At 41.0% G+C, this 25,353-nt stretch overlaps 1 protein-coding gene across 1 annotated transcript in view; it reads left to right on the plus strand.

Annotated features, from left to right (window-relative positions):
- Positions 1-25,353, plus strand: part of LOC138192525 (voltage-gated inwardly rectifying potassium channel KCNH6-like) — a 53,112-nt gene that overhangs the window by 11,063 nt on the left and 16,696 nt on the right. The window contains exons 3-15 of the mRNA XM_069139964.1: positions 1,769-1,933; positions 2,101-2,536; positions 3,103-3,209; positions 5,184-5,272; positions 9,666-9,838; positions 12,108-12,246; positions 12,962-13,072; positions 13,601-13,755; positions 15,362-15,603; positions 16,142-16,341; positions 18,212-18,299; positions 20,427-20,591; positions 21,918-22,039. Of these exons, the coding sequence (XP_068996065.1) occupies positions 1,769-1,933; positions 2,101-2,536; positions 3,103-3,209; positions 5,184-5,272; positions 9,666-9,838; positions 12,108-12,246; positions 12,962-13,072; positions 13,601-13,755; positions 15,362-15,603; positions 16,142-16,341; positions 18,212-18,299; positions 20,427-20,591; positions 21,918-22,039 (2,192 nt within the window). The remainder of the gene's footprint in view (positions 1-1,768; positions 1,934-2,100; positions 2,537-3,102; positions 3,210-5,183; positions 5,273-9,665; positions 9,839-12,107; positions 12,247-12,961; positions 13,073-13,600; positions 13,756-15,361; positions 15,604-16,141; positions 16,342-18,211; positions 18,300-20,426; positions 20,592-21,917; positions 22,040-25,353) is intronic.

Raw genomic sequence — 25,353 nt, forward strand, 5'->3', positions numbered from 1 at the left:
GATTCAAAATCCTGTTTATAGTGAGCAAGAGTTTCTCTCCTCCTGTCCTATCCTCCTTGATAGTGCCTCTCTTTGAAATGGGGGGGCACGGTGGTGCAGTGGTTAGCATTGTCGCCTCACAGCAAAAAGGTTCCGGGTTCAAATCCGGTCCTGGGCCTTTCTGTGAGGAGTTTGCATGTTTGCATGTTCTCCCTGTGCTTGCGTGGGTTCTCTCCGGGTTCTTCGGCTTCCTCCCATCATCCAAAAACATGCACCTCAGGTCAGGTTACCTGGCGCCGCGCTAGTGGCAGCCTGTTGCAGCAGCTCAAGAGAGAGAGCCCCCCTGCTGTAGTGAAGAAATTTCCCCTCGGGGATTAATAAAGTGAAATAAAAAAAATATATATTTTGAAAAACTAGCAGATTGGAGAAAAAGCGTAAAGCACAGCTGAAGCAGCGAGCTGAAGAAAACACTGTAGCGCTGCTGGAAGTGCATTTCTTCACATAAATACTGATAATGTGCTGGATGCAGAATGAATGCAGTGTAGGGCAAAATGAGAAGTTATACTCCTCAGAGTAGGTGTCAGACCACACTTCGACAGATAGCGAACATACTCTTGTATAGAGAGTCAGAGGAAGAAGTAAAGTTGAATGAACGTTTACTGTTTGTTTTCCTCTTCTCATGTACAACAATCTTTTTTGTAAAAAAGCATTGCTTCTCAAGGCACTCAATGTAAGAAAGGCAGAGGATTAGCTGCCCACATGTGATCCCTCACCTCTGCTGTGCCCTGGAATCATTGCTCTGGCCACATCATGTGACCCTATTGGCCAATGAATGAAAAGAAGACTTCTACTGCTAAAACTAACTGCAATAACACATGCAACCACCAGGGGGATAAATTAAAATAATCTAAACATCAACCCAGTATACAGAACAGTTGGTCTGGAAGAGCTTTAGAGAATCAGTCCCAGTGTATCTGCATTTTATGATGGGATGTTTGACACCTAGATTTGGTTCTTAGACTCTGAACAGCTGCTAAACTCTGAGAAGAGATGCAGAGAATCAAGGAACCTTCAACACTCACGCGTGTTCGACAGGAAACTTTAGCATTTCATCTGTTTCTATGAATATTCATGTTTTGTTATTCACTTGAATGCAGATGAATTCAGTTTAAATTGTGGAATTTAAAACGTCCATTCTGGAGACTTTAAGTCTGTCTCTGCAGAATCTGTGGAAGATGGTGTTCACCTTTATAGAGAGGGTTGTTTCTGTTCCTGAAAATGAGACCTTCATAACTACATAAAGAGCAGGTCATCTTCCATCAGGCTGCCATGTTTCTACAGTAGCCCAGAAGGGACAAACCAAACACCACTTCTAGAAGGACTCAAACGTTCTTCACCAGCTTTAATGGCCACCGTAAATGTAAATAAATATAAACTCAAATAATATCTTTAACTTTCAAGTGTCACCACCTAGAGGACATATTGAGAATGATATGAATTCCAAGCTGCTAACATGTCGTGTCTCTGTGTGTCTCTGTGTCCTTGTGTCTCTGTGTGTGTCTGTCTCTGTCTCTGTTTGTGTGTCTCTCTCTGTGTGTGTCTGTGTGTCCTTGCGTGTCTCTGTGACCTTGTGGGTCTCTGTCTCTGTGTGTGTGTGTGCCTCTATGTCCTTGTGTGTTTTGTCTCTGTGTGTCATTGTGTCCCTCTGTGTGTCCATGTGTGTCTCTGTGTCCTTGTGTTTCTCTGTGTGTCCCTTGGTGTGTGTGTATGTCTCCGTGTGTCTCTGCAGGTGTATGTTTCCACTCTGTAATAGACGTGGTTCCAGTGAAGAATGAAGATGGCCTGGTGATCATGTTCATCTTGAACTTTGACCTCCCCACTGACCCCGGACCAACCAACAGCTCTCCATCCAGAGAGCTGAACAGAGTGCTGCGGATCCCCTGGCTGACCCTGGGTTTGTTTCTCTTATTATAAATAAATAAATATAGCAGCTCTAGCTGCAGCCACATGCACTATTAAATAAGGGTTATTGCAACATATTAAAGTAGATTTGTGATTAATGATTGTTAATAAGTCCAGAGTAACCAACGCGTCCATGTTTTGGCCCGCATCTGTCTCCAGCTCGCCGTCAACGTCTGCGCCTCCTCCTCCGTTCCTTCAACCCCATGGTGACGGTTTGTTCACCAGACATGGAGCACGGGGCTCCTTGTGCCGACCTTCCTCCTCTCGGACACGAATCTGTGGTCCTGGACAAGCTACTCTCCCTCCCTGAGAGACAGCAACTGGAGGAGGCCGGAGCTGGACTACTGCTGTGGGACAAAGAAGTGGGGGAAGAAGAGGAGGAGGAAAAAGTAGTCAGAGGAGGGGGAAGAGGAGGAGAGATGGGTGGCTTGATGGGGCCGAGGAGAAGGAGCGAGGGAGACCGAAAGAGGAGAGATGGAGGTGATGTTTGTGAGCTGGTGGATACTAGACGGGGGGTGGGGAGAGGAGGGCCTAGTGTGGTCTCTGCCTCCCCAACACTGGCCACACCCCTCACCTCCTCACAGACTCCACTAAGGTACCTGTCAATCTTTTTATTAATAACCATCACTGTTTTTTTACCGAGCACTGATTGATAACCTGTTGATCTCTTTGTGTAATACATTTTATCATTATTTAATAAATCCACCGTTTATTATTATTTCATAAATCCACCGTTTATTATTATTTCATAAATCCACCGTTTATTAGTCACTTGTGTTTTTACAATGTTGTCCTGATGTTAGTTTATTTTCAAAATTAGTAAATAAATTGTTTTAAAAAGTAAATGTGGATTGTGTCGAGGAGGAAGGTGGAGGGAGAGAGGAGGGGAGAGAGGAGGAGGAGAAGGGATATAGGAGGACGAGGTAGGGAGAGGGAAGATAGAGGAGAGAGATGAGGGAGAGGGAAGATGGAGGAGGGGGAGGAGGGGGAGAGAGGAGTACGGAGAGAGGAGGAGGGAGATAGGAGGACAAGGGAGGGAGAGGGAAGATAGAGGAGGAGAGGGAGAGAGAGGAGGGCGGAGAGAGGAGGAAGACCGAGAGGCTGGAGAGATGAGAGAAGGTGTCTCACCTGTCCACATCCAAACTAAACTGTGTCCAGCAGGGTGGACAGCAGCTGTGTGAATTTGAGACAATCGTCGTCAATGGATGACATCAAGAGTGGGCGGAGCTACTGGGATAAGAGGCTGCAGCTGAGACACAGCTGCAGCGGTGAGAAGAACTTTCATCATAAATGATCTCAAACTAAAGACGCCAGCAGCTGAACAACTACCGCAGACTGTTTTTAATACAGTAAAGACTATAATTATAATATTAATTTCTATATTCAGTATTTGGAAAGGTGCACATCTTTTGTTGTTGAGGTTGTGTTTTAGTCCCTTACATTTAACACTATCAGGGCTTTAATTTTAGTAAATACAGTGACAAGACCCTGAGATACACACACTTCAGCACATAATACCATCATCTCAAGAATTCAAAATACTAAATGTTCCTCTGACAGCTGAGTCAGGACAGAAGAAGTTACACGGATGAGCTGATTGACAGCTTATGGTATTTATTTATTTTTTACATTTCCATATGATGACCTTTAAATATATCAACACTCCTTCAGGTCACTTCACCTGACTAAATAATACTAACCCTGATAATACTATACTAATACTAACCCTAATAATACTGTACTAATAATAACCCTAATAATACTGTACTAATACTAACCCTAATAATACTGTACTAATACTAACCCTAATAATGCTATAGTAATACTAACCCTAATAATACTATAGTAATACTAACCCGAATAATACTATACTAATACTAACCCTACTAATGCTATAGTAATACTAACCCTAATAATACTATAGTAATACTAACCCTAATAATACTATAGTAATACTAACCCTAATAATGCTATAGTAATACTAACCCTAATAATACTATAGTAATACTAACCCTAATAATACTATAGTAATACTAACCCTAATAATAATGTACTAATACTAACCCTGATAATACTATACTAATACTAACCCTAATAATATTGTACTAATACTAACCCTAATAATAATGTACTAATACTAACCCTGATAATACTATACTAATACTAACCCGAATAATACTATACTAATACTAACCCTAATAATACTATAGTAATACTAACCCTAATAATAATGTACTAATACTAACCCTAATAATACTATAGTAATACTAACCCTAATAATGCTATAGTAATACTAACCCTAATAATATTGTACTAATACTAACCCTAATAATACTATAATAATACTAACCCTAATAATACTATACTAATACTAACCCTAATAATACTATAATAATACTAACCCTAATAATACTATACTAATACTAACCCTAATAATACTATACTAATACTAACCCTAATAATACTATAATAATACTAACCCTAATAATACTATACTAATACTAACCCTAATAATACTATAATAATACTAACCCTAATAATACTATACTAATACTAACCCTAATAATACTATACTAATATACCTGCTGAAGTTTGTCCTCTTCTCTCCTGCAGCTGCAATGGTAACAATCAGGAAGAGCAGCGGTCCAGTCAGGATGTCAGACTCTGATCTACGATGTCGTACCAACAGCCAGGTAATGACTACACACACACACACACACACACACACACACACACACACACACACACACACACACATAAAATTATTTGTATTTTTTTTTACTGTATTTGCTGCACAACTCATGTTGTAATAAACAACAAAAAGTCCTTAATATCTGACTAGTTGTTCCTCGTTTGACTCCTTTATGATCTGCTCTGATTGATGAGGCTCTGCAGTCACACATGTAGCTTTGATTGAAATTTGAAACATGGTTGTTGTTCATACACCCAGAATGATAGGCTGGTTATCAATAACACATTTTGTGTGTGTGTGTGTGTGTGTGTGTGTGTGTGTGTGTGTGTGTGTGTGTGCGTGCGTGCGTGCGTGCGTGCGTGCGTGCGTGCGTGCGTGCGTGCGTCTGTCTGTCTGTCTGTCTGTCTGTCTGTCTGTCTGTCTGTCTGTCTGTCTGTCTGTCTGTCTGTCTGTCTGTCTGTCTGTCTGTCTGTCTGTGTGTGTGTGTGTGTGTGTGTGTGTGTGTGTGTGAAGCAGATGACCCAGAGCCTTCTGGACACACACAAATCAGAAGCCTTTGTGTCATTACCTCCGGCTGACCTTCGACCTCCTTGTAAACTGATTGACAGGACGCATCACGTGACTGAAAAGGTCACGCAGGTGAGTGAACTAATGTTTGTTTTTCAGAGGGAATCGATGAGCTGTTAGTTTCTGGTTATATTTGTGTTCTACTGGGAGACATCATTTAAGGACTAAAGATCTGACTGCTCCTTTCTCCTCTACAACCTCTCTGACTCTAATATAATATATATCTATAGTGTGGGACATGTTAAATATTGTTTCTTTAATATATATCTATAGAGGCGTCTCAGCCTCTCTGTGTTGTTCTGATATGACACTATATGAATTAACCTTGAATCACTGACTCATGTATGCTAACACTATCGTATCAACTTTTCTAGACATGACCTGGAAGTGATTCCTTGTACAGTGTTGAAGTCAGCGGATCTTTGACTGTCCATGAAGCAGTCAGACATAATTTAAAAGAAGCTTTTTATCAGAGCAGCAGAGATTCAGTCCCTTATGACTGTCACGTGATGCATTCAAGGGCAGTATGACCCTTTTAAGAAGTTTTGCCATTAATCTGACCAGATTTTACTGTTCATTTGTTCTTTTAATTTGTTTTGTTTTTATATTACAAACCTGTTTCCAGATGAGTTGGGACGCTGTATAAAATGTAAATAAAAACACAATGCGATGATTAAAGATACATATTTAATAGAAAATAGACCAAAGACAACATCAAATGTATTATTTATGTTGCAGTATCAAGAAACAATGATACATATTTTGCTAATGTTATCATATTTGGGGCACTACTTTCCTTTCCGAAAGAACATAATTTTATTTTAATACACAACAGTTATGAGTCAAATAATCTCAGCTGTGACTTTAAAAGGGATCTGACCTTTTATTAATTTCCAGAAAATAGTACTCGGACAAAAGCTGACTCTAAATGAGGATATTTATTGAATAATATGGACACAAAAGATGAATAGTTGGAGTAGTAATGCGAGTATAATAATATAACGGATAACATGAACAGACTTTCATAGACTAACTTTGTGGTGGAATCAAAGGAAAATTGAAGAAGAACGAGTGTTAATAAGGATTTATGAGTAAGTGAGATGTTTGAGACATCAACCCCAAATATCAGAGTTTGTGCCTACTTGGTAGAAGTTTCAGCGGCCACGGTGAGCCGGGTGGTCGGTGCTGTTTGTGATCCTGTTTGCTTTCTCTCCCTTGGTCGCTGTCAGTCCAGACCTGTGGCTGGTTCTGTCTTGGGGCGTGGGTCAGTTACAAGCACATTGGTGTGTGAGTCGGCAATAGACAGTAAAAACAAGAGACGCTTTAACTTTGGGTTGATGGTGGAACTTGAACTAGATTAAATAGCTTTGTTGGACCCTGAAACCGGCCAGACGTATGCAGCTTCCTTAAAGTTGTGGAGGTACTGTACTTGTTCTGACTTAACTTTGGATTTTCAAAAGAACAAAGTTTCAAGCTGTGGATGTGGACACTGAGTCCATGAAAAGACTGCAGTAAAAATGTAGGACAAAGACAATAAAGTGAAGCTGAAAAGCAGAAACAAAAAGACAAAAGTGACAAACTGAAAGAAAAGAGTCTTTGCGTGGAGACCTGCAGGTTTTAAAACGGATCGGCTGGGCGAGTGCAGGAGGTGTCAACTTCATCACTCCTCCTCCTTCCCTCTTCTGGAAGTGAAAGAATCATTTTAAAAGATTTCTTTGGCATTTTTTATTTTTTTATTTTTTTAAATGCAGTAATACAAAAAAAAAAATCCCATTTCATTACACTACAACGACACATTAATTTAAACTATAACACAGCAGGTAACATTCAACACAGGAGTCTAAATTACTACTAAGGTGTTAGAATCAGAGCTAGAAAGTGGAAGTGTCCGATTTTTAGGAGGCTATGGATTTTTAAAACAGAATATTTTTTACATTTCCAGTTTACCAACAAAGTCACAAGACAAAAATTCTAACATAAATGATAAGGTAAGACAAATGGATAAATAAATATGAACTTGACTTTCCCTTCATTTTCCAAGTATTAACGTGGTCCATAGGGCGGTGCCCACAAACAACCACTAGATGCCAGTATTGATGTGCGAGAGAGAGGAGATAGGACTGAATGTGGAGTCTGTCTGACTCACCAGGCAGCCATCTGAAAAGGGGCCTAACTTCATATTTTCACGTTAATAGAGTCAGGGTTTCTTCCATCTATAAATTATTGGTCTGATTTGAAGTCAGTTCCTGAGATGTGTAAATGTTTTCAAATTGACAACCAGATCTCAGCTTAAGATGGGAAGAATGTCCATTTGGTCTGGCTTGGTGGTTTTTATTGTGTGATTATTACAAGTAAACATATGCTGTCCTGTGTGTGGTGGACCACGCAAACTTGCGTTCACCTGAAATGTGAAATGGCCTGGAGGAAGACTTTACATGAACCTGCAAAGGAATTTTCCATGACACAAATGTTGAAACTTATCAATGTTATGGTTTTATGGACAATATATGCTCATTTTGAATTTGATGGCAGCAACACGTTTCCAAAAAGTTGGGACAGGGTCAAAGGAAGACTGGAAAAGTTGTATCATACTAAAAACAAAAACACCTGGTGGAACATTTCACAACTAATCAGGATACCATGGCAACAGATCAGTAACATGATTGGATATAAAAAGATGATTTCAGAGAGGCAGAGTCTCTCAGCAGTAAAGATGGGGAGAGGTTCACCACTCTGTGAAAGACTGTGTTGGAAAATAGTGCAACAATCTAAGAATAATGTTCCTCAACGTAAAACTACAAAGAATTAGTGGATTTCATCGTCTACGGTTCATAATATCATTAAAAGACTCAGAGAATCTGGAGAAATCTCTGAACACAAGGGACAAGGCTGGAAACCAATATTGGATGGTGGTGATCTTCGGGCCCTCAGGCAGCACTGCATTAAAAACACACTATTCTGAAGTGGAAATCACTGCATGGGCTCAGGAACACTTGTGAAAACCATCGTCTGTGAACACAGTTCATCGCTGCATCCACAAATGCAGGTTAAAACTCTCCAAAGAAGAAACCAAATAGAAACATGATCCAGAAACACCGCCGCCTTCTCTGGACCGAGATCATTGAAGATGGACTGAGGTGAAGTGGAAAACTGTCCTGAGGTCTGATAGATCACAATCTGAGATTCTGTTTGGAAATCATGGACGCTGCATCCTCCAGGTTAAAGAGGAGAGGGACCATCCAGCTTGTTGTCAGCTCAGTTCTGAAGCCAGCATCTGTGATGGTACAGGGATGCATTAGTGCACATGGCATAGGTAGCTTGAACATCTGGAAGGAAGCATTAATGCTGAATGATATATTCAGGTTTTGGAGCAACATATGCTGCCATCCAGACAACGTCTCTTTCAGGGAAGGTCTTGTTTATTTCAGCAGAACAACGTCCAACCACATTCTGAAGAGTCCGTTGATAAACTAGCCTCCTGCAGTCCAGACCTGTCAATCATTGAAAACATCTGGAGCATCAGGACATGAACAATACAACAAAGGAGACCCTGAACTGTTGAGCAGCTGAAATCCTCTATCAGGCAAGAATGGGACCACATTTCTCTTTCAAAACCCCAGAAACTGGTCTCCTCAGTTCCCCAACATTTACAGTGTTGTTAAAAGAAGAGGTGATGCAGCTCAGTGGTAGACATGACCCTGTCACACCATTTTGGAGATGTGTTGCTGCCATCAAATTCAAAATACATATATTTTTTTCATAAAACAACTTTTCTTAGTTTCAACATTCGATATGTTGTCATTAAACTATTTTCAATTAAATATGGGTTTAGATGATTTACAAATCCTCACATTGTGTTTTTATTAACATTTTACACAGTCCCAGATTTTATGGTCACCAGGTTGTATAAAAAAAAATATCCATAGTTGTCGTGAAATGTACGGTGAGCAAACAACATTTACTGATGATTCAACAGGACCTACAAGCCTCAGACACTTGTTACCTACAGTTCAGCAGTGTGTAGCTCTGCAGTATATATCTGAGCACTGTAATCCCGAACAGTCAAACACAGAGTTGATAAATAGAAAACATGAATAAAGGTGTGTAGAAACGTAACTAATGCAGAGTCTTCCCGGACCGTCACTCCTTCTCCTTTGATGAGTATGCGAATAACATTATTCACACACTGTTACCAGCAGTTCTCTGCTCTACTGAGAACCTGTGGGAGACTTTGTAATCCCTCTGATAGAGTTCATACACCTCTATGACATATGAGACACTGAAGCTGATGGGAGTGGATTTAGATGAATCAACGGCTCACACACGCGCACTGCATGTTGGCTTTTTACTTCATTTGTCACCCACAGTCACCCAACTTTAGTATTTATTTTGCTGCCTTGTCTCATGCAGCTGCCAGTAATCATTAAAGAAAGGATAAATTGATGTAACTCGGTCTCTCTTGTAGGTCCTCTCTCTGGGAGCTGATGTGTTACCAGAGTATAAACTGCAGACTCCCAGGATCCAGAAGTGGACCATCCTTCACTACAGTCCCTTCAAGGCTGTGTGGGACTGGGTCATTCTCCTCTTGGTCATTTATACAGCCATATTCACTCCCTATTCTGCCACATTTCTGCTGAGGTGGGTGGGAATTCACATTCGACTGAAGCTCAACTGACCTGCATGAGTTGTGATGCACATTTGAACTTTACAGCAGAGATTTAGCTCTAATAATGATGATAGATTCCACTATTGCCATTGTCACATCAAAATGTGCACAGGATAAAATATAGAATATATCTGTATCCCAGTGATTTAGCGAATACCTCTGAATATTCAATTCAACTTTATTTATATAGCGCCAAATCACAACATGGGTTATTTCATGGCACTTAACACATTAAAGTCCTTACAGCAAGACTTTTACAACATTATACAGAGAAACCAACAATTCAACAATTCCCACATAAGCTAGGATGGAAAAAAACTCCTCTTTAAAGGAGAAAAACCTCCAACAGAGGGAAGAAAAACTCCCTTTAACAGGAAGAAACCTCCGACAGAACCAGGATCAGAGGTGGGCGGAGCATCTGTTAACAGAACCAGGATCAGAGGTGGGCGGAGCATCTGTTAACAGAACCAGGAACAGAGGTGGGCGGCCATCTGCCTCAACCGGTTGGGGTGAGAGGAGAGCAGAGAGAGAAAAGGACAGCATAGAGACACAAGAGAAGAACTGTTGGTGGAGACGACAAGTGCAGAGCAGAGACATGCAGCTCCATGACGGAACATCTGGAAAAGAAAGAACAGAAACTATACGAGTGAAGGAACTGAATGGAGACAACAGATAATAAGAAGAAACTATGGGAGAGAAGAAGATGGTGAGGTATGAGTCAGTTAAAGAGTAGGAGGAAAGAAAAGAAGCTCAGCATGTAACGAGGTCCCCCAGCAGCCTCGGCCTATAACAGCATAACTAAGGGTTGGTTCAGGTCTACCTGAGCCAGCCCTAACTATAGGCTTTATCAAAAAGGAATGTTTTGAGTCTAATCTTAAAGCTAGAGAGGGTTTCTGCCCCTCCAACACAAACTGGGAGCTGGTTCCACAGGGGAGGAGCCTGCAAACTGAAGCTCCGCCTCCCATTCTACTTCTGGAAACTCTAGGAACCACAAGTAGACCAGCGTACTGAGAGAGAAGTGCTCTGCTAGGATTATATGGTTCTATAAGATCTCTAAAATATGATGGAGCCTGGTCATGTAGAGCTTTGTAAGTCATCAAGAGAATTTTAAATTATATTCTTGATTTCACAGGAAGCCAGTGAAGAGAAGATAAAACTGGAGAAATATGATCTCTCTTGATAAATCCCGTCAGTACTCTTGCTGCAGCATTTTGGATCAGCTGCAGGTTTTTAATGAGTAATTTGGACATCCTAACAACAAGGAATTACAATAATCTAGTCTAGAAGTAACAAATACATGAATGAGTTTTTCTGCATCACGCTGAGGAAGGATTTTCCTGATTTTATTAATATTACGTAGATGAAAGAAGGCAGTTCTGGAGATTTGCTTTATCTGGTGTCTAAAGGACAAATCCTCATCAAAGATGACTCCAAGGTTCCTCACAGTTTTGCTGGAGGCCAAGACAACGTCATCTAGAGTAACTAAGTGATTACAGAAAGAGTTTCTGAGGTGTTTAGGACCAAGTACAATAACTTCCGTTTTGTCTGAATTTAGAAGCAGGACGTTTTTGGTCATCCAGGCCTTTATGTCTTTTAGACAGGCTTCAAGTTTTACTAACTGATTAGTTTCATCTGGTTTTATAGAAAGATATAGCTGAGTGTCGTCTGCATAACAAAGTTATATCTAATCTAATGTGTGTGTTGAACTAACCCCTAACCTTTTTCCTCTCTGATAACTTTTCCATCATCACAAAACTCTAAAAGTACCACAGTTGTTGGTATCTGCACACATTAGAGTCTGATACAGTAATGACTGAGTATGACTGAAGACAGTTGACAGGCTGTCAGTACTTGTTCAACATTGTGACTCCCGGCTGATTGCAATTAACAAACACATATGCACGTATGCAAATACATAATACATAAAGTGCTAACACATAATATAAACTGTCAGTCTAATGTGCAAAGCTGTTGTAAGTTTAGAAGATTAAAATGATCACATTATATGACATGTCTGTGCTTTAATGTGCTCCTTGTTATCCATCAAATAGCATTATTTGTGTTTTTGTGCTCTAAAGATGTTGTACTCTTGTCGTCATGTTCTTTCCTTCCAGAGGATGGTTCATTCTCTCCTTCAACAGCGATGAAATTTCCCCTCGGGGATTAATAAAGTGAAATAAAAAAAAAATAATAATAAAATAAAGTTTCATTTATCCATTCATGAATCCGTTCTGTCTTTAGTGATCAAGCGGATGCCGCCATGCAGAGTTGTGGTTACTCCTGTTCCCCCCTCAATGTGGTGGATCTCATCGTGGACATCATGTTCATTGTTGACATCATCATCAACTTCAGGACTACATATGTCAACTCCAACGATGAGGTGACCTGATCTGATGATGTCACCCACTGAATGACTGCCTTTAATTACATCATTACAGTAATAGTAGTTTTAACATGAAACAGATGATCAGCTGAACTACAGTTGCAACTAATTGTAGGTCACCACAATATAAATGAGATCCTAAATCAATGAAGAAATTTTGTGTGTATGTGTATATATATATATATATATATATATATATATATATATATATATATATATATATATATATATATATATAAATATAAATATATATATATATATGTGTGTGTGTGTGTGTATATATATATATATGTGTGTGTATATATGTATAGGGTTAGGGTTACATGCATACACACATGCAGGACGACAATTTCTTCATGAATTTAGGCCTGGTTATCGTCACTGTTCTTCCATTTCTCCTGTTTCTTGAGGTCAACGTCCTTTTCATCCTTTTTCTATTTTCTGTTGGTTGGACTAAAGAAGCCAGTCGATACAATCACTCTCTCGTTGGTGTCTTTGTGTCTACAATGTTACTCATTTCAAACTTTATTTGGGGAGGCACATGATGGTACCTGGTGGTACATTTGGTATGTGGTTGTGTTAGACCATTTCAGAAAATGTCGACCTTTTTAATACTCTGTTTGAAACGTTTTTGTTTTTTTTATACATTTAAAAGTTACTTAACGTCCCTTTAAATATGGCATAGCTCACCGTTTGTGTATTTATTCTGAAGGTGGTGAGCCAGTCTTATCGGATTGCAGTCCACTACTTTAAAGGCTGGTTCCTCATCGACATGGTGGCAGCCATTCCCTTTGATCTTCTCATCTCACGCTCAGGAGAGGAGGTGGTTCGGGCCGGCGGAGAGGGAGAGGTAGGATGGAGGAGACCGGAGAGGAGGTGGAGGTGGAGAGGGAGAGGTAGGTTTGAGGAGACCGGAGAGGAGGTGGAGAGGTAGGATGGAGGAGGTGGAGGGAGAGGTAGGCTGGATCAGACAGGAGAGGAGGTGGAGAGGGAGAGTTAGGATGGAGGAGGGTGAAGAGGGAGAGGTAGGATGGAGCAGACCGGAGAGGAGGTGGAGAGGGAGAGGTAGGATGGAGGAGACCGGAGAGGAGGTGGAGAGGGAGCGGTAGAATGGAGGAGGTGGAGAGGGAGCGGTAAGATGGAGGAGGTGGAGAGGGAGAGGTAGGATGGAGCAGACCGGAGAGGAGGTGGAGAGGGAGAGGGAAAGGTAGAATGGAGGAGGTGAAGAGGGAGTGGTAAGATGGAGGAGGTGGAGAGGGAGCGGTAAGATGTAGGAGAGGGAGAGTTTACATACAGAGGTTGTTCATTCTCATTCTGTCACACATCATTGCTGCTCTCCTTCTCCTTGAAGACCACCACACTGATTGGCTTACTGAAGACTGCTCGGTTACTACGATTGGTTCGTGTCGCCAGGAAGTTGGACCGTTACTCAGAGTATGGTGCCGCTGTCCTCTTCCTCCTCATGTGCACCTTCGCCCTCATCGCCCACTGGTTGGCCTGCATCTGGTACATTCTCTACTTTATCTTACACTTGTGTAATTCACACCTGCACTTTATCAACATGTACATTTCAACACATATTTCAAAGTCTTTGTTGCATAAAATATACAATTGAAAGCAGAGAATACTATTCAGATGTATTCACAATGAGCTAAAGTTAAATATAAAGTCTAAATAAAGAATACATGTCAAATAAATATAAAAGTAGATCAAAAGACTAAAAATGTATGTCATCCAAGCACATTACTTGAGATATGAGGACAAAACGGGTATTTATTTCAATGAGGAGAGATCATTGAAAGTGAATACCAAAATGTATTAATGACAGGTGAAAAGATAGTTTTTTGGCGATTAGGCTACATGGTGATGTTGCGTCAAAAGGGCAACGTCTCAAGAGCAGTGGGCCATAGGTGAGATAGGTCAGTACCCCCAAAAATGATTGAAAGTTATCTTACCATGGCGAGGAGGATTCGACACTGGGAAGACACAACAATGTTAAGACAACAACAAAATGAGCTGAGCACAGACTAAAGACATGAGAGGAATACGTGAAAGGGGTTAATGCGAGATATAGACAAAATGGCCGTCGGAGGCTGGAGAGATGGGTAGACCCGAGGTGAGGTGGAGGCCAGAGAAATGTGAGGTGAAGGAAGATCAAAAATGAGCCTTTTCTTGCCGGAATATTTTCGGGTTGCTATACCTACTGGGCTGGTACGGAATAACGAGAATGGAGAAGTGAACGGACCTATGAGATAACCCTTGTTCGATTGTTTTTAGCAGCTGAGCGATCATTTCAGGCTCTTTATGGGCCACAGAGACGGTTAGTGGCTGAAACTTCCGCATGAACAGCAGGAGTGGCTGCTGACCCCCGACTTACAAGACCAGACGCTCGGTGTCAAGAATGGACCAGTTAATGCGGGTGTTGTGCTGGGAAATGTAGAGGGTGGATTTGCTGGACAGGGCTTTGTGGTGCTGGTAGAAAGTATTTCTTCCGTATCTAAGGCTTAGATTGCCGCAGTCGATGCTGCACTCAACGTTTTGAGCATCAAAACCCCATAAAATGACATATTTTATTGGATCAGTTCGGTCCAATAACATTCAAAAACGCCTACAAGAGTCACAAGTTCAGCTGGTGAAAGCGCTCTCCCCACAGAGAATTCTCAGTATACATTTATTGGGCCAACACAGTAAAGTCTCACCAGACAGCAGGTTTAAAAACCGCGCGTACTGTGAAATACAACTGCTTTAAGTTGTGGTGAAATGATAAATTAGTCTTGTTTGGCTTGAATGTAATTAATGTTGATTTATAGTCTTGTATTATAGGTTAAATAATCTTGAATCAAACCGACTCTTCTTTAAGAACCTATTGATAAAATGTCTGAGGAGATTTTTTTTTTGTTGTCATTAGTTACATAAAATCAATTGTAAACTTATTTTTCTAAAAACATGCTGCATTAAACACTGAAATGATTCTGACAATTTCAAACACTGGTTCCCTTTAAATATGACAAGATTAAAATGATGATTTTTTTTTTTTTCTGTATTGCATCGCAGCCAGTGTTAAAAACTGGATATATAAAGGAGCGTTTCAATATTGGTCTTCTTACCCTAGGTTTGCCATCGGTAATGTGGAGAGGTTCACCTCCGCTGGGATTGGCTGGTTGGCCACTTTGGGCGACCAGCTGGGCAAACCGTACAATGACTCCATCATTGGGTCGGGTCCTTCCATTAGAGATAAGTATGTCACGGCTCTGTACTTCACCTTCAGTAGTCTGACCAGCGTGGGCTTTGGAAACGTCTCCCCTAACACCAACTCTGAGAAGATCTTCTCAATCTGCATCATGCTGATTGGTGGTGAGTTCTGCAGGAAAATCATCCGCAGTGAAATGAGAACTTTCTGAAAATGAAAAGTGTTATCTCTGACAGGAAACGGGATTGTAGAAGTGACAGAATCAGCTACTGCTCTTCAGTGGAGACAGCAGCTCGCTGCTAAGGCTAATGCTATACTGGGATCGACTGTTCAAACACTCAGTTTGAAAATGATAACGTTAACTGGATTTACTAAGAAGAGACCGTGTTGTATCACTGCAGAGCCTGTCCCACTCACCTGCCATAGAGCCACCTTCAACCCGCTGATGTTTTAGCCACAGAGAACACCTCGACCAACATTTCCCTTTACCCTTTTAAATTGATGATAACTTGACCATGATTAACAATCCAAATGTAGACCTTTCCAGAGTTCCAGTAACCAACTAATCTCTGGTATCTGTTCCAAAGCAACATCAATGAAAAGATTGTATATAAGTAAATGGTAGGCCACTGAACTGATAATTTACTATTAAACTTCTTATTTCAATAATCAATAAATGATGTAGTTCTGTCTCTTTTCCAGCTCTGATGTACGCCAGTATTTTTGGGAATGTCTCAGCCATTATCCAGCGCCTTTACTCTGGCACGGCACGCTACCATGCCCAGATGATGAGAGTTCGAGAGTTCATCCGCTTCCACCAGATTCCCAACCCTCTGAGGCAGCGACTGGAGGAGTACTTCCAACATGCCTGGTCATACACTAATGGGATAGATATGAATGCAGTGAGTACAAATCAACCATCTCAGAATACAATTAAACAGACATATGAGGGGAATCCAAAAAGTCCTGACTGATCCTGTTGTGCGTTAATAGAGCGTAGCACTATCACCCGCACAGAGCAGGGGCAAGTTATAAACTTCATGACTTAGTTTTCCACCTTTCATCACTTGATCAAAATCATCACCGGAGTTCCTCACGTTAACGTGACCGCTGGTATGTGAACATCTGTGATGTCACCACGGACTTGAAACTGGAGCAGAGAAACATCAGATTTTGGGCCAAACTCTGTAAATGGTCAACGGAGACCCTTGAAATGCTTCAGAAAGTCTACGGCGATGAAACGACAAGCCGGGCGAGGTGTTCTGATGACATCATGTTTGGAGAGGGGCGGAGCTTCACTGCCCAAGACTGAAAAAGGCCTCGGGTCAGGAGACACCAGCTGGGTTTTCTTTGTGTCACCGTGAATTCGTCCCCCAGAGTCAGACTGTCAACACCGAGTTCTACTGGGACCTTCTAAGAGGAACATTCACTGTGAACTGACCTTAAAGTGTTGGGCAATTCACCACAAGACAAGGCTAAAAACGTACCCTTTCCCTCCCCGCAACAACACAATCGCAGCTCCCCACCTCCCTTCTCACCAGATTTGACTCCTTTCAACTTCTGTCTGTTGCCCAAAACTTTGATGTGTGTCCTCTGTTTAACTTTCAGGTACACAGTGAAATCTCAGATGCGCCCATCCCAGTGGTCACAAAAATGTGGGTAATGATGTAACTTGGAATACTTACTCACGAAGGTTATAGATATTTCCTGCTCAATGCACATCATGGTACTGTGCTGCGTTCGCGCAACACTGGAGGAGTCTCAGACACTTTTGATTGGTAGCTATTGTAAATATTTTGGAAGCTCTTAAAATGATAAGGCAGATTTTGGCTTAGAGTGCCACTGGAGATCCAGGTAACATCAATGATGTTCCTTTTAGATGTAAAGATGTAGTGATTACAACACTACAATGCTAACAAACAGCTACTATCAGGCACCAGAACCGCTTCAAACCCCAAAAGCCACAGGCTCACTATTTGGCAACCTGACTTTGGTAACAGAATGAATCCTAATTTTGTCTCACGATTCACAACACGAAAGCACATCTGCTGACAAAATACCTTCTAATGGGTCCCGGTTCACTGCTTTAGGTTAATAGGTAAAATAAGAGGGGTGGAAAAGGGGGGAATTATTCTTCTTTAGAGCACCGAGGAGGAATGGCATGGAGGAAAGATACGAGCAACTGTTCAGATGTTAACTGACCCGAGTATCTCCACTGACCTGGAGCGAGGCCAGGGAGAACAGGAAGATGAAGAGCTGACACAGATGGGCAGGTGCACCGGAGAACTGATAGAGAAACAGTAGAGGAGGGTGCCAGGTGAGGAGGGAATAAGGACGGCAGGAGATCAAATAACAACTTAAGGATGTCGTGTTTGTTAACCGAGTCAATGATTGGATTCCTGGGATTTTTGGAATACACATTTTGGAGTGGACAAGTGATGTGACGTGGATTACAAAATGATCCATCTGGTCAGATATATAGCCGAGGAAGAGTAGGATGATTGATCTTACTCAACCACACCGGATGACTGACTGATGGCGTTTCTGCCTGCTAGATGAGGACAACAAGGAACGAGTGAGGTATAATAGAAGTGGTGAAAAATGCATTGATTGGATGGGAAGGCAGGAGGAGAAAGCAGAGGTGTGATTCAAAGGAGAAAGGCCTGACTGAGCCTGGTTCGGTCTTCAGGCAACAAGAACTCACTCCAATGTATCTACGTAGGTGTTGGTTCAACTGTGTCTTCTTTGTGTCCTCCAACCCCACGTCTCCAGGTTTTAAAAGGTTTCCCAGAGTGTCTCCAGGCAGATATTTGTCTCCACCTCAACAGTTCACTGCTGCAGAACTGTAGGGCTTTCAAAGGTAAGACTATTTATCACAAATTAAAACACATTGTCATTCAATAAAATGTCATTTATTCAATGCCAAATCACAACATAAGTCACCTGAGTGGCTCTTAACATAGTGAAATTGAACACTTACGAGGGTAAATCAATACGTTCAGAGACTACTGCTGGAGCACGAAGATATAACCCTGATGAGTAACTGGTACAAATTTAGTTTCTTGATCATCATTAGTTCCATGTTTTTTTGAACAGTGGACGCACCTCAGCAATAGTCTCTGAACTTATTGATTTACCGTCGTATTTTACTATCGAGAGAAACCTAACAATTCAACAATTCCCACAGCAGCAATATTTGGGTGGAAAACACTTCACAGGATAAAAACGTATTTGGTGCTATATAAACAACATTGAAATAAATTTAAGTAAATTGAATGTTTTTTAGAAATGCTTTGAAAATGAAATGAAAATGAAAACCTAAAGTTCATGTACAGAAGTATTCAGATTCTCTGCTGGAAAAATTTTTAATCCAGTGTGTCCTGTTTGCTTTAATAATCCTAACAATGCGTGTAGAACTTTCTTAGACTACACTGTTGAAAAGTAAATTGATTAGAATGATTTCATCTTTTCATACAAGCTCCTGGTCAAGCCATGAGTCCAGGATGTGTGTGTAGACCTCTGTGGTAAAACTGCTGTGAGGCTTTATTTAGGCTGAGAGGATAAAACCATTTCTAAAGTTCTGAGTGTTCCCAGGAATAATGTGAAATGGAAAAAGCAATTGAGTGTACGTTGGAAAGAAATTCAAAATTTATTCATTTAAAATCCACAACACAATAAAGTGTGCAGAAATTGAAAGAGTTCCTTATTTAGTAAAACTGTGGAAACACGAAAGTATGGTATTAAAAACTGCCCACATACTGCCCACTATATGTTTAGCATATAGCCATCACATAAAGAAAAACAACAGTCATTAACAGCAGCCTTACAGATATCATTAGAATCTGAGTTAATTCTAACATTGAAGTTATTGAAATGCTAATAGCATCGTTACAACGTAACTGTCTTGCTAAACGATTCCAAAACGTAATTTACACAAACAATATATCTGAAGTCGACATTTAAACATGCAACATTCAGACATACTTACAGACTTAAATGTTGACAGGCTAATAAAGATGAAAAGTAAAGAATAACTGCAAAATGTCCTGTCAGTCAAGTGGAGACAACAAGAATAGGAACTGGCAAGAGAGGAAAATGACATTTAAGTAAAGAAATGCACTCAACCTTTAGACAACTGGAGGCACACAATACTGAGAAATGGACCCACAACAAATGTGCCAGCTTTAATAAGTCTGTACACATCGGAGGAAATCCAGCGTGACTTCGATTCAACAAAGAGAAATACCAGAAGTGTCTCCGTTGACGTGCTGCTTCAGCGCTGTGATGCTCTTTGAAGCAGCCGAGGTTCTTCTGGATGTTGCATTTGACATGTGATCGTCTGACTTCAGGCACAACACGTTCCTGCAAATGTTTCACAATAAAAGCCTTTTATTGGGGGTTTCCTTCTTATAAAAGGCTATAGGGCTTTTAGTTTGAAAAATACAGGAAGTGTTGCGTTTCTATTGACCCGTAATGATAAAACTGACAACGTAAATGGCAACGAATCATAACAAGGCTTCAGGTCAATCAGTTCAACACAAGAATGTGGAGCAGAACATCTGAAGTTGATCTATAAGAGAATGACCAGTTGATAGACTTTGGAGGATCTACCAGGAACAAGAGGATAATCCAGGTATGTAAAGTGTGTGGAGACAAACCTAAGAAAACTCTAATCGTTCCCAATGGCGTTTCTACAAAGAAGTAAATTAAGGGTCTGAATACTTTTGTGAATGAGAGATTTTAGTTTTTCAATATATTTACAAAAATGTATGTAGAAACATAATTCCCTTCCTCATAGTGTTTTATAGAGTATTGGTTTGTAGGCAGAATGGCAGTGTTGTGCATTTAAAGTTAAATATTAGTATTGTGCAGAAAGGGAAGAGGTCTGAATACTTTTCTGAATCCTCTAATACATGCTTGTAGAAGTGTAATTGAAGAAAGGTATAGAAAACTTGGACTAACATTTTGTATTTGTCATGGTGTCTAGGATCCACTAAGGGATGTCTCAGGGCCCTGGCAATAAGGTTTAAAACCACCCACGCTCCTCCTGGGGACACCCTGGTCCATGCTGGAGACCTGATATCAGCTTTGTACTTCATCTCCAGAGGGTCCATAGAGATCCTCAAAGGAGATGTGGTGGTGGCTATACTGGGTAGGTGCTTGTATCAGCCTCAGGTACATGCTAGTAACTCTATCACATGGTCCAAGCAACACTCCAGTGGAGTTAGTTATGGGTGCCTTCGGTCTGCAGGAACTTTTCCTTGTTCTAAGAACTACAGAAAGAAGTTCCAACTTTTTGGGGTCTGCACTGCAGGAAGTGAGAACCATTGTACTTCTGAGAACTCTGTTTGGGGGTATTTTCTTTAGCTCCTACTTCAGAGTAGGTTCATTCCCAATACAAGAGGAACTACAGTGACATAAATGTATCTTGATTGGTTTACCGCTTCACCTTGCAGTGAACAACACAAATGAACCGATCAAAACAGTGAAATTAGTTTTTTTTTAACAAGGCAGCCCAACAGGCGCTTCTGGAAGGGAGGGACTATTTCACCGCTCTAAGAATGGTGGGGGGTTCACCCTTGTGTGTGTGTCCGCACCGGAGGAACTTAGAACCTTTTTGTTCCTATAACTACACTTTGTGGGGACTTGTTTAGCTCCTCCCTCTGCCTGGGTACTCTCCTCATTACCATAGGAACTGTGGTGACACACACAGGAGCACAGACAGCCGCTGACTTTAAAATACATCAGTAAGCAGGTAAACTACAGCTATGAATGAAGCCTTTTAAAACAGCAGAATAAAGTTTCAACTGGAGGCTCACAATACTGAGGAATGGACCGACAACAAATGTGCCAGCTTTAATAAGTCTGTACACATCAGAGGAAATCCAGCGTGACTTCGATTCAACAAAGAGAAATATCAGAAGTGTCTCCGTTGACATGCTGCTGCAGCGCTGTGATGCTCTTTGAAGCAGCCGAGGTTCTTCTGGATGTTGCATTTAACATGTGATCGTCTGACTTCAGGCACAACACGTTCCTGCAAATGTTTCACAATAAAAGCCTTTTATTGAGGGTTTCCTTCTTATAAAAGGCTATAGGGCTTTTAGTTTGAAAAATACAGGAAGTGTTGCGTTTCTATTGACCCGTAATGATAAAACTGACAACGTAAATGGCAACGGATCATAACAAGAAGGCTTCAGGTCAATCAGTTCATGTTAAACTTAATTATGAGTACTGTGACTGTTCCATTTGTTTTTATTGGCCCTCTTCAATGAAACACACTTTAAATCTTCAAACGGATAAAATATGAACATGAATTTCAACCAAGTCAAGTAAACTTAAAACTGTATTTCCTCAGTTAGAGAAATAAGTGGTGGAGCGTTGCTCCAGCAGCAGAGTGTCCTTTCACGGGGGGGGCTGGCTACCTCCCAAGTGTAATAATATCTCCTACATTCATTTAACACGTTGTCTTCTCTCCCAGGGAAGAATGATATCTTTGGAGAGCCCATTAATCTGCACGTTCTGCCAGGGAAATCCAGCACCGACGTCAGAGCTCTGACCTACTGTGATCTGCACACGATACAGAGAGAGGACGTGATGGAGGTATCATGTGCTTGCTGCTGTCCAACTTTATTGGTCTAGTTTCTGGAGATAACTGTGACAAATCACAGATGCATATAACTATTCGATTGTACATTTTAATCTTGTAGTAATCCATGTGTATAAACAATGCTTCAATATTCTTACAAGTAAATGGTCTGTACTTGTATAGTTTTATCACCTTTCGGTCTCAAAGCGCTTTAACATGGTTTTCCCATTCACACACTAATGAGACAGATCACCATGCAAGGTGCTGCCATATATATGACCTTTATATGACCTTTATTTAACCAGGTAAAATCAATTGAGAACCAATTCTCATTTACAATGATGACCTGTCAGCACAGTCCACACAGTGACACAAACAGCACAGATACAGAACAGTCAGGAGCACATTCACATACTGATGGTTCACCATCGGGAGCAACTTAGGGTTCAGTGTCTTGCTCAAGGACACTTAGGCATGTGGACAGAAGGAGCTGGGGATCGAACCACTAACCTTCCGATTAGTGTTCAACCCACTCTACTGTCTGAGCCACAGCCTCCCTGTACCCAGCTTGTGTTTCACTAACAGCTTTAGCAGTCTTCATTCTTCATGAGGTCTGACCGGGAAGCTTTACTTTTAGGAGTTCCCACATGCTGACAACTTGTTGGCTGCTTTTCCTTCACTCTGCACCTCATCCCATCGTTTAGGTTGGTGACTGTGGAGGCCACCCTGCTTGATGATCCTGACTATTTATTCTTATTCTATACTGTTCCAGGTGGACATCAGAGTTTTCACTTTATAAAATTTAACACAATAATGATGGCTGTGCTTTGTTACAGGGTGAGACTGCGCTTGCTGTGCACCCAGCATCACTGATGTGCACTGTCTTTGGTTGCACCTTGTCAGGCAGAAACCAGACGAGGCCTTTACAGCCTACGCAGTAATGTCCGCCATGGCTCGTGTCAAAACAGTTTCTGAGTCTGTCAAAGTCATAAAAGAAAACTGTCAGAAATAATGTCATTGACATTGTCCTGTAGTAATGTGATTAAAGAGCAGTAGGTTGATTCCTCCCTGAAGGGGCTGTTTGAGCAGATTCTTTCTGACAGTGAGTTTCAGCCGTTTGATGATTCTCTTCATGATGTCTGTTAAAAAATATAATTTGTTCCAGATTCCAACCAAACTCTGAAACTGCCGCCGCTGCGTCTTACATGTTATTATTAATTGTGTAGGTCTGTTCTGTCAATAAAAATGTAGTGTAAGCTCTCTGTCGACAGTTGTGTTCTGTTTGTGTGTGAATGTATCCCTAATAGTGAGCACCTTGCATGGCAGCTCCATGTGTGTGTGAATGGGAAACAGACTAAAGCGCTAAATAAGTCCAGATGTTTTGCTGTGATGTGTCAGAACACTTGCTGTTCTGCCGCATATCAGCACCATAACGAGTCTGTGGTTGGTGCACTCACCCAGTTTATTTCATTGTTTGTCATTCCAAAGGTAATTTAATAAGATCAATGGTGAACTTTGTGTTGAAGCAGCTCAATGTCCAACATCAGGGTACCTGGAGCCCTTCCAACCACATGTTGAAGTCCTGTTGCATGTTTGCTGCGCAGTGTTGGGTCAGGACTCAGGAGAAGGTTTCCACGGCTAATTGTAGCAGCTAGAGAACTGACTCAGGAGAACAAAGGCTTTAGTACAAACAAATTCGTTTTTGCATATGCAGTACATGATCCGCTTGCAGCAATGTTGGAGCCTCTAAAATAATCAAATTGACGATGTTAATGGTTTCTGTCACAGGTTGTATTCAGCAAGACAATTGGAAAGAAAAGGTTGACATCAGCTCTGAACAAAATTAAGTCCTGGTACGACCAACATGCTGAGTGTTTCATTTGTAATCCTGCCGATCAGGTGCTTACTTTCTTCTTCATTTTAAACTCGCTATTTCAGGTAAAATTCTCAGGTCCATATACAGAAGTAAAGCAGATTACAGAACAACATCATGTCTCCCAACAAAGGTGTGTCATGTTTCTTGAGAAAGTTTCTTTGTGGGAGAATAAGTTGGATGTGACAGACCCAGCATTTTTAAACGCTTGTTTTGTTTTGATCGGAAGTCATCCACTGTTGGCGCTCCACTCACTGACTTGATCAGGGTCAAACAGAAGTTAGTTTGGTCTTCTCTCTGTTAAAAAGCTTTTGAACAGGTACAAACAATCCTGTGCTGCCTCTACCATAGCTGCTCTGCGTTTTGATCTGTCCTTCATACTTTATGTGGGTTAGGGTTAGTGTTAGCCATGCAGGTGGAGGACTGTCCTTATCCATGAGGACAACCTGGGATTAGATTTTTAGTTTTACAGAACATTTAATTCTTGTCAGGTCTGCCAGACTGTCTATGAGAAGGAGGCCTTGACTTTGATTTTGGTGTTAAAACATTTTATATTTTAATATGCAAGTTTGTGGTAGGGACCAACAACGTGATGGCAGACGCGCTGTGTAGAGCTCCCCCAGTGGGTTGTAATTTCTTACTTACTTTCATATTTACCATTTTATAGGTTGAATATTGGATTTCTTCTGGGACCTTTTCTGACTGCACTGACTGCCACACCTCACAATCTTTCATTTGGTCATCTGATGCAGCACGCCGTCACTCTGCTTCCTGGTCAAACCACCCATAAAGTGCCTTGAAGTGTGTTCTGGCTCATTGTCCAGTAGTCTCACAGAGCAGAGAGCACATTTCTCTGCAGAATGTTGTGGTAGCCATGTCGGTCAAAGGGTGCCTTGAATACTGAATACAATGTCAGCAGTGTTAAAAAAAAAAAAAAAGCCCCACCCCCTTCATCACAGCTCCTCCTCCATGCATAATGGTGGAAGTCACCTTCTGAGTCTTCCAAAAACACAGCAGCTGGAACCAAAAACTTCACATCTGGATTCATCAGACCAAAGACTCCATTCTTTGTATTTCTTCGTCCAGGCAGTTCTCTTTTTCCTGTTTTCCCTCAGTAATGTTTTCTTTGCAGAAGTTCCACCATGAAGGACTGATTTACACCATCTCCTCCCAGTGGTTGATATTGACATGTTTCTGCTACCTGAACTCTGGAAAGTTCTGATGTGAGCTCTGACTGGTATCTCTAATTCATCTTTTCTCTCCAGCAGATGTAATTCTTGGTTCTGCTTTCCTATGACAGGTTCAATGGCAGCCAGTTTTATCATAGTGTTTTGGTCTACCATGTTGTTTGCTTCACTCATTCATTAATTTATTCATTCATTTATTTAGTTGTGTTCTTTTTAGATTTAACCCATCTTTTAATTTTGTCAAACCAACTCCTTTCTAATACGATCG

This window comes from Embiotoca jacksoni, unplaced genomic scaffold (assembly GCF_022577435.1).
Source record: "Embiotoca jacksoni isolate LCO1_2020_lvr unplaced genomic scaffold, fEmbJac1.0.p SCAF_88, whole genome shotgun sequence".
NCBI lineage: Eukaryota > Metazoa > Chordata > Actinopteri > Embiotocidae > Embiotoca > Embiotoca jacksoni.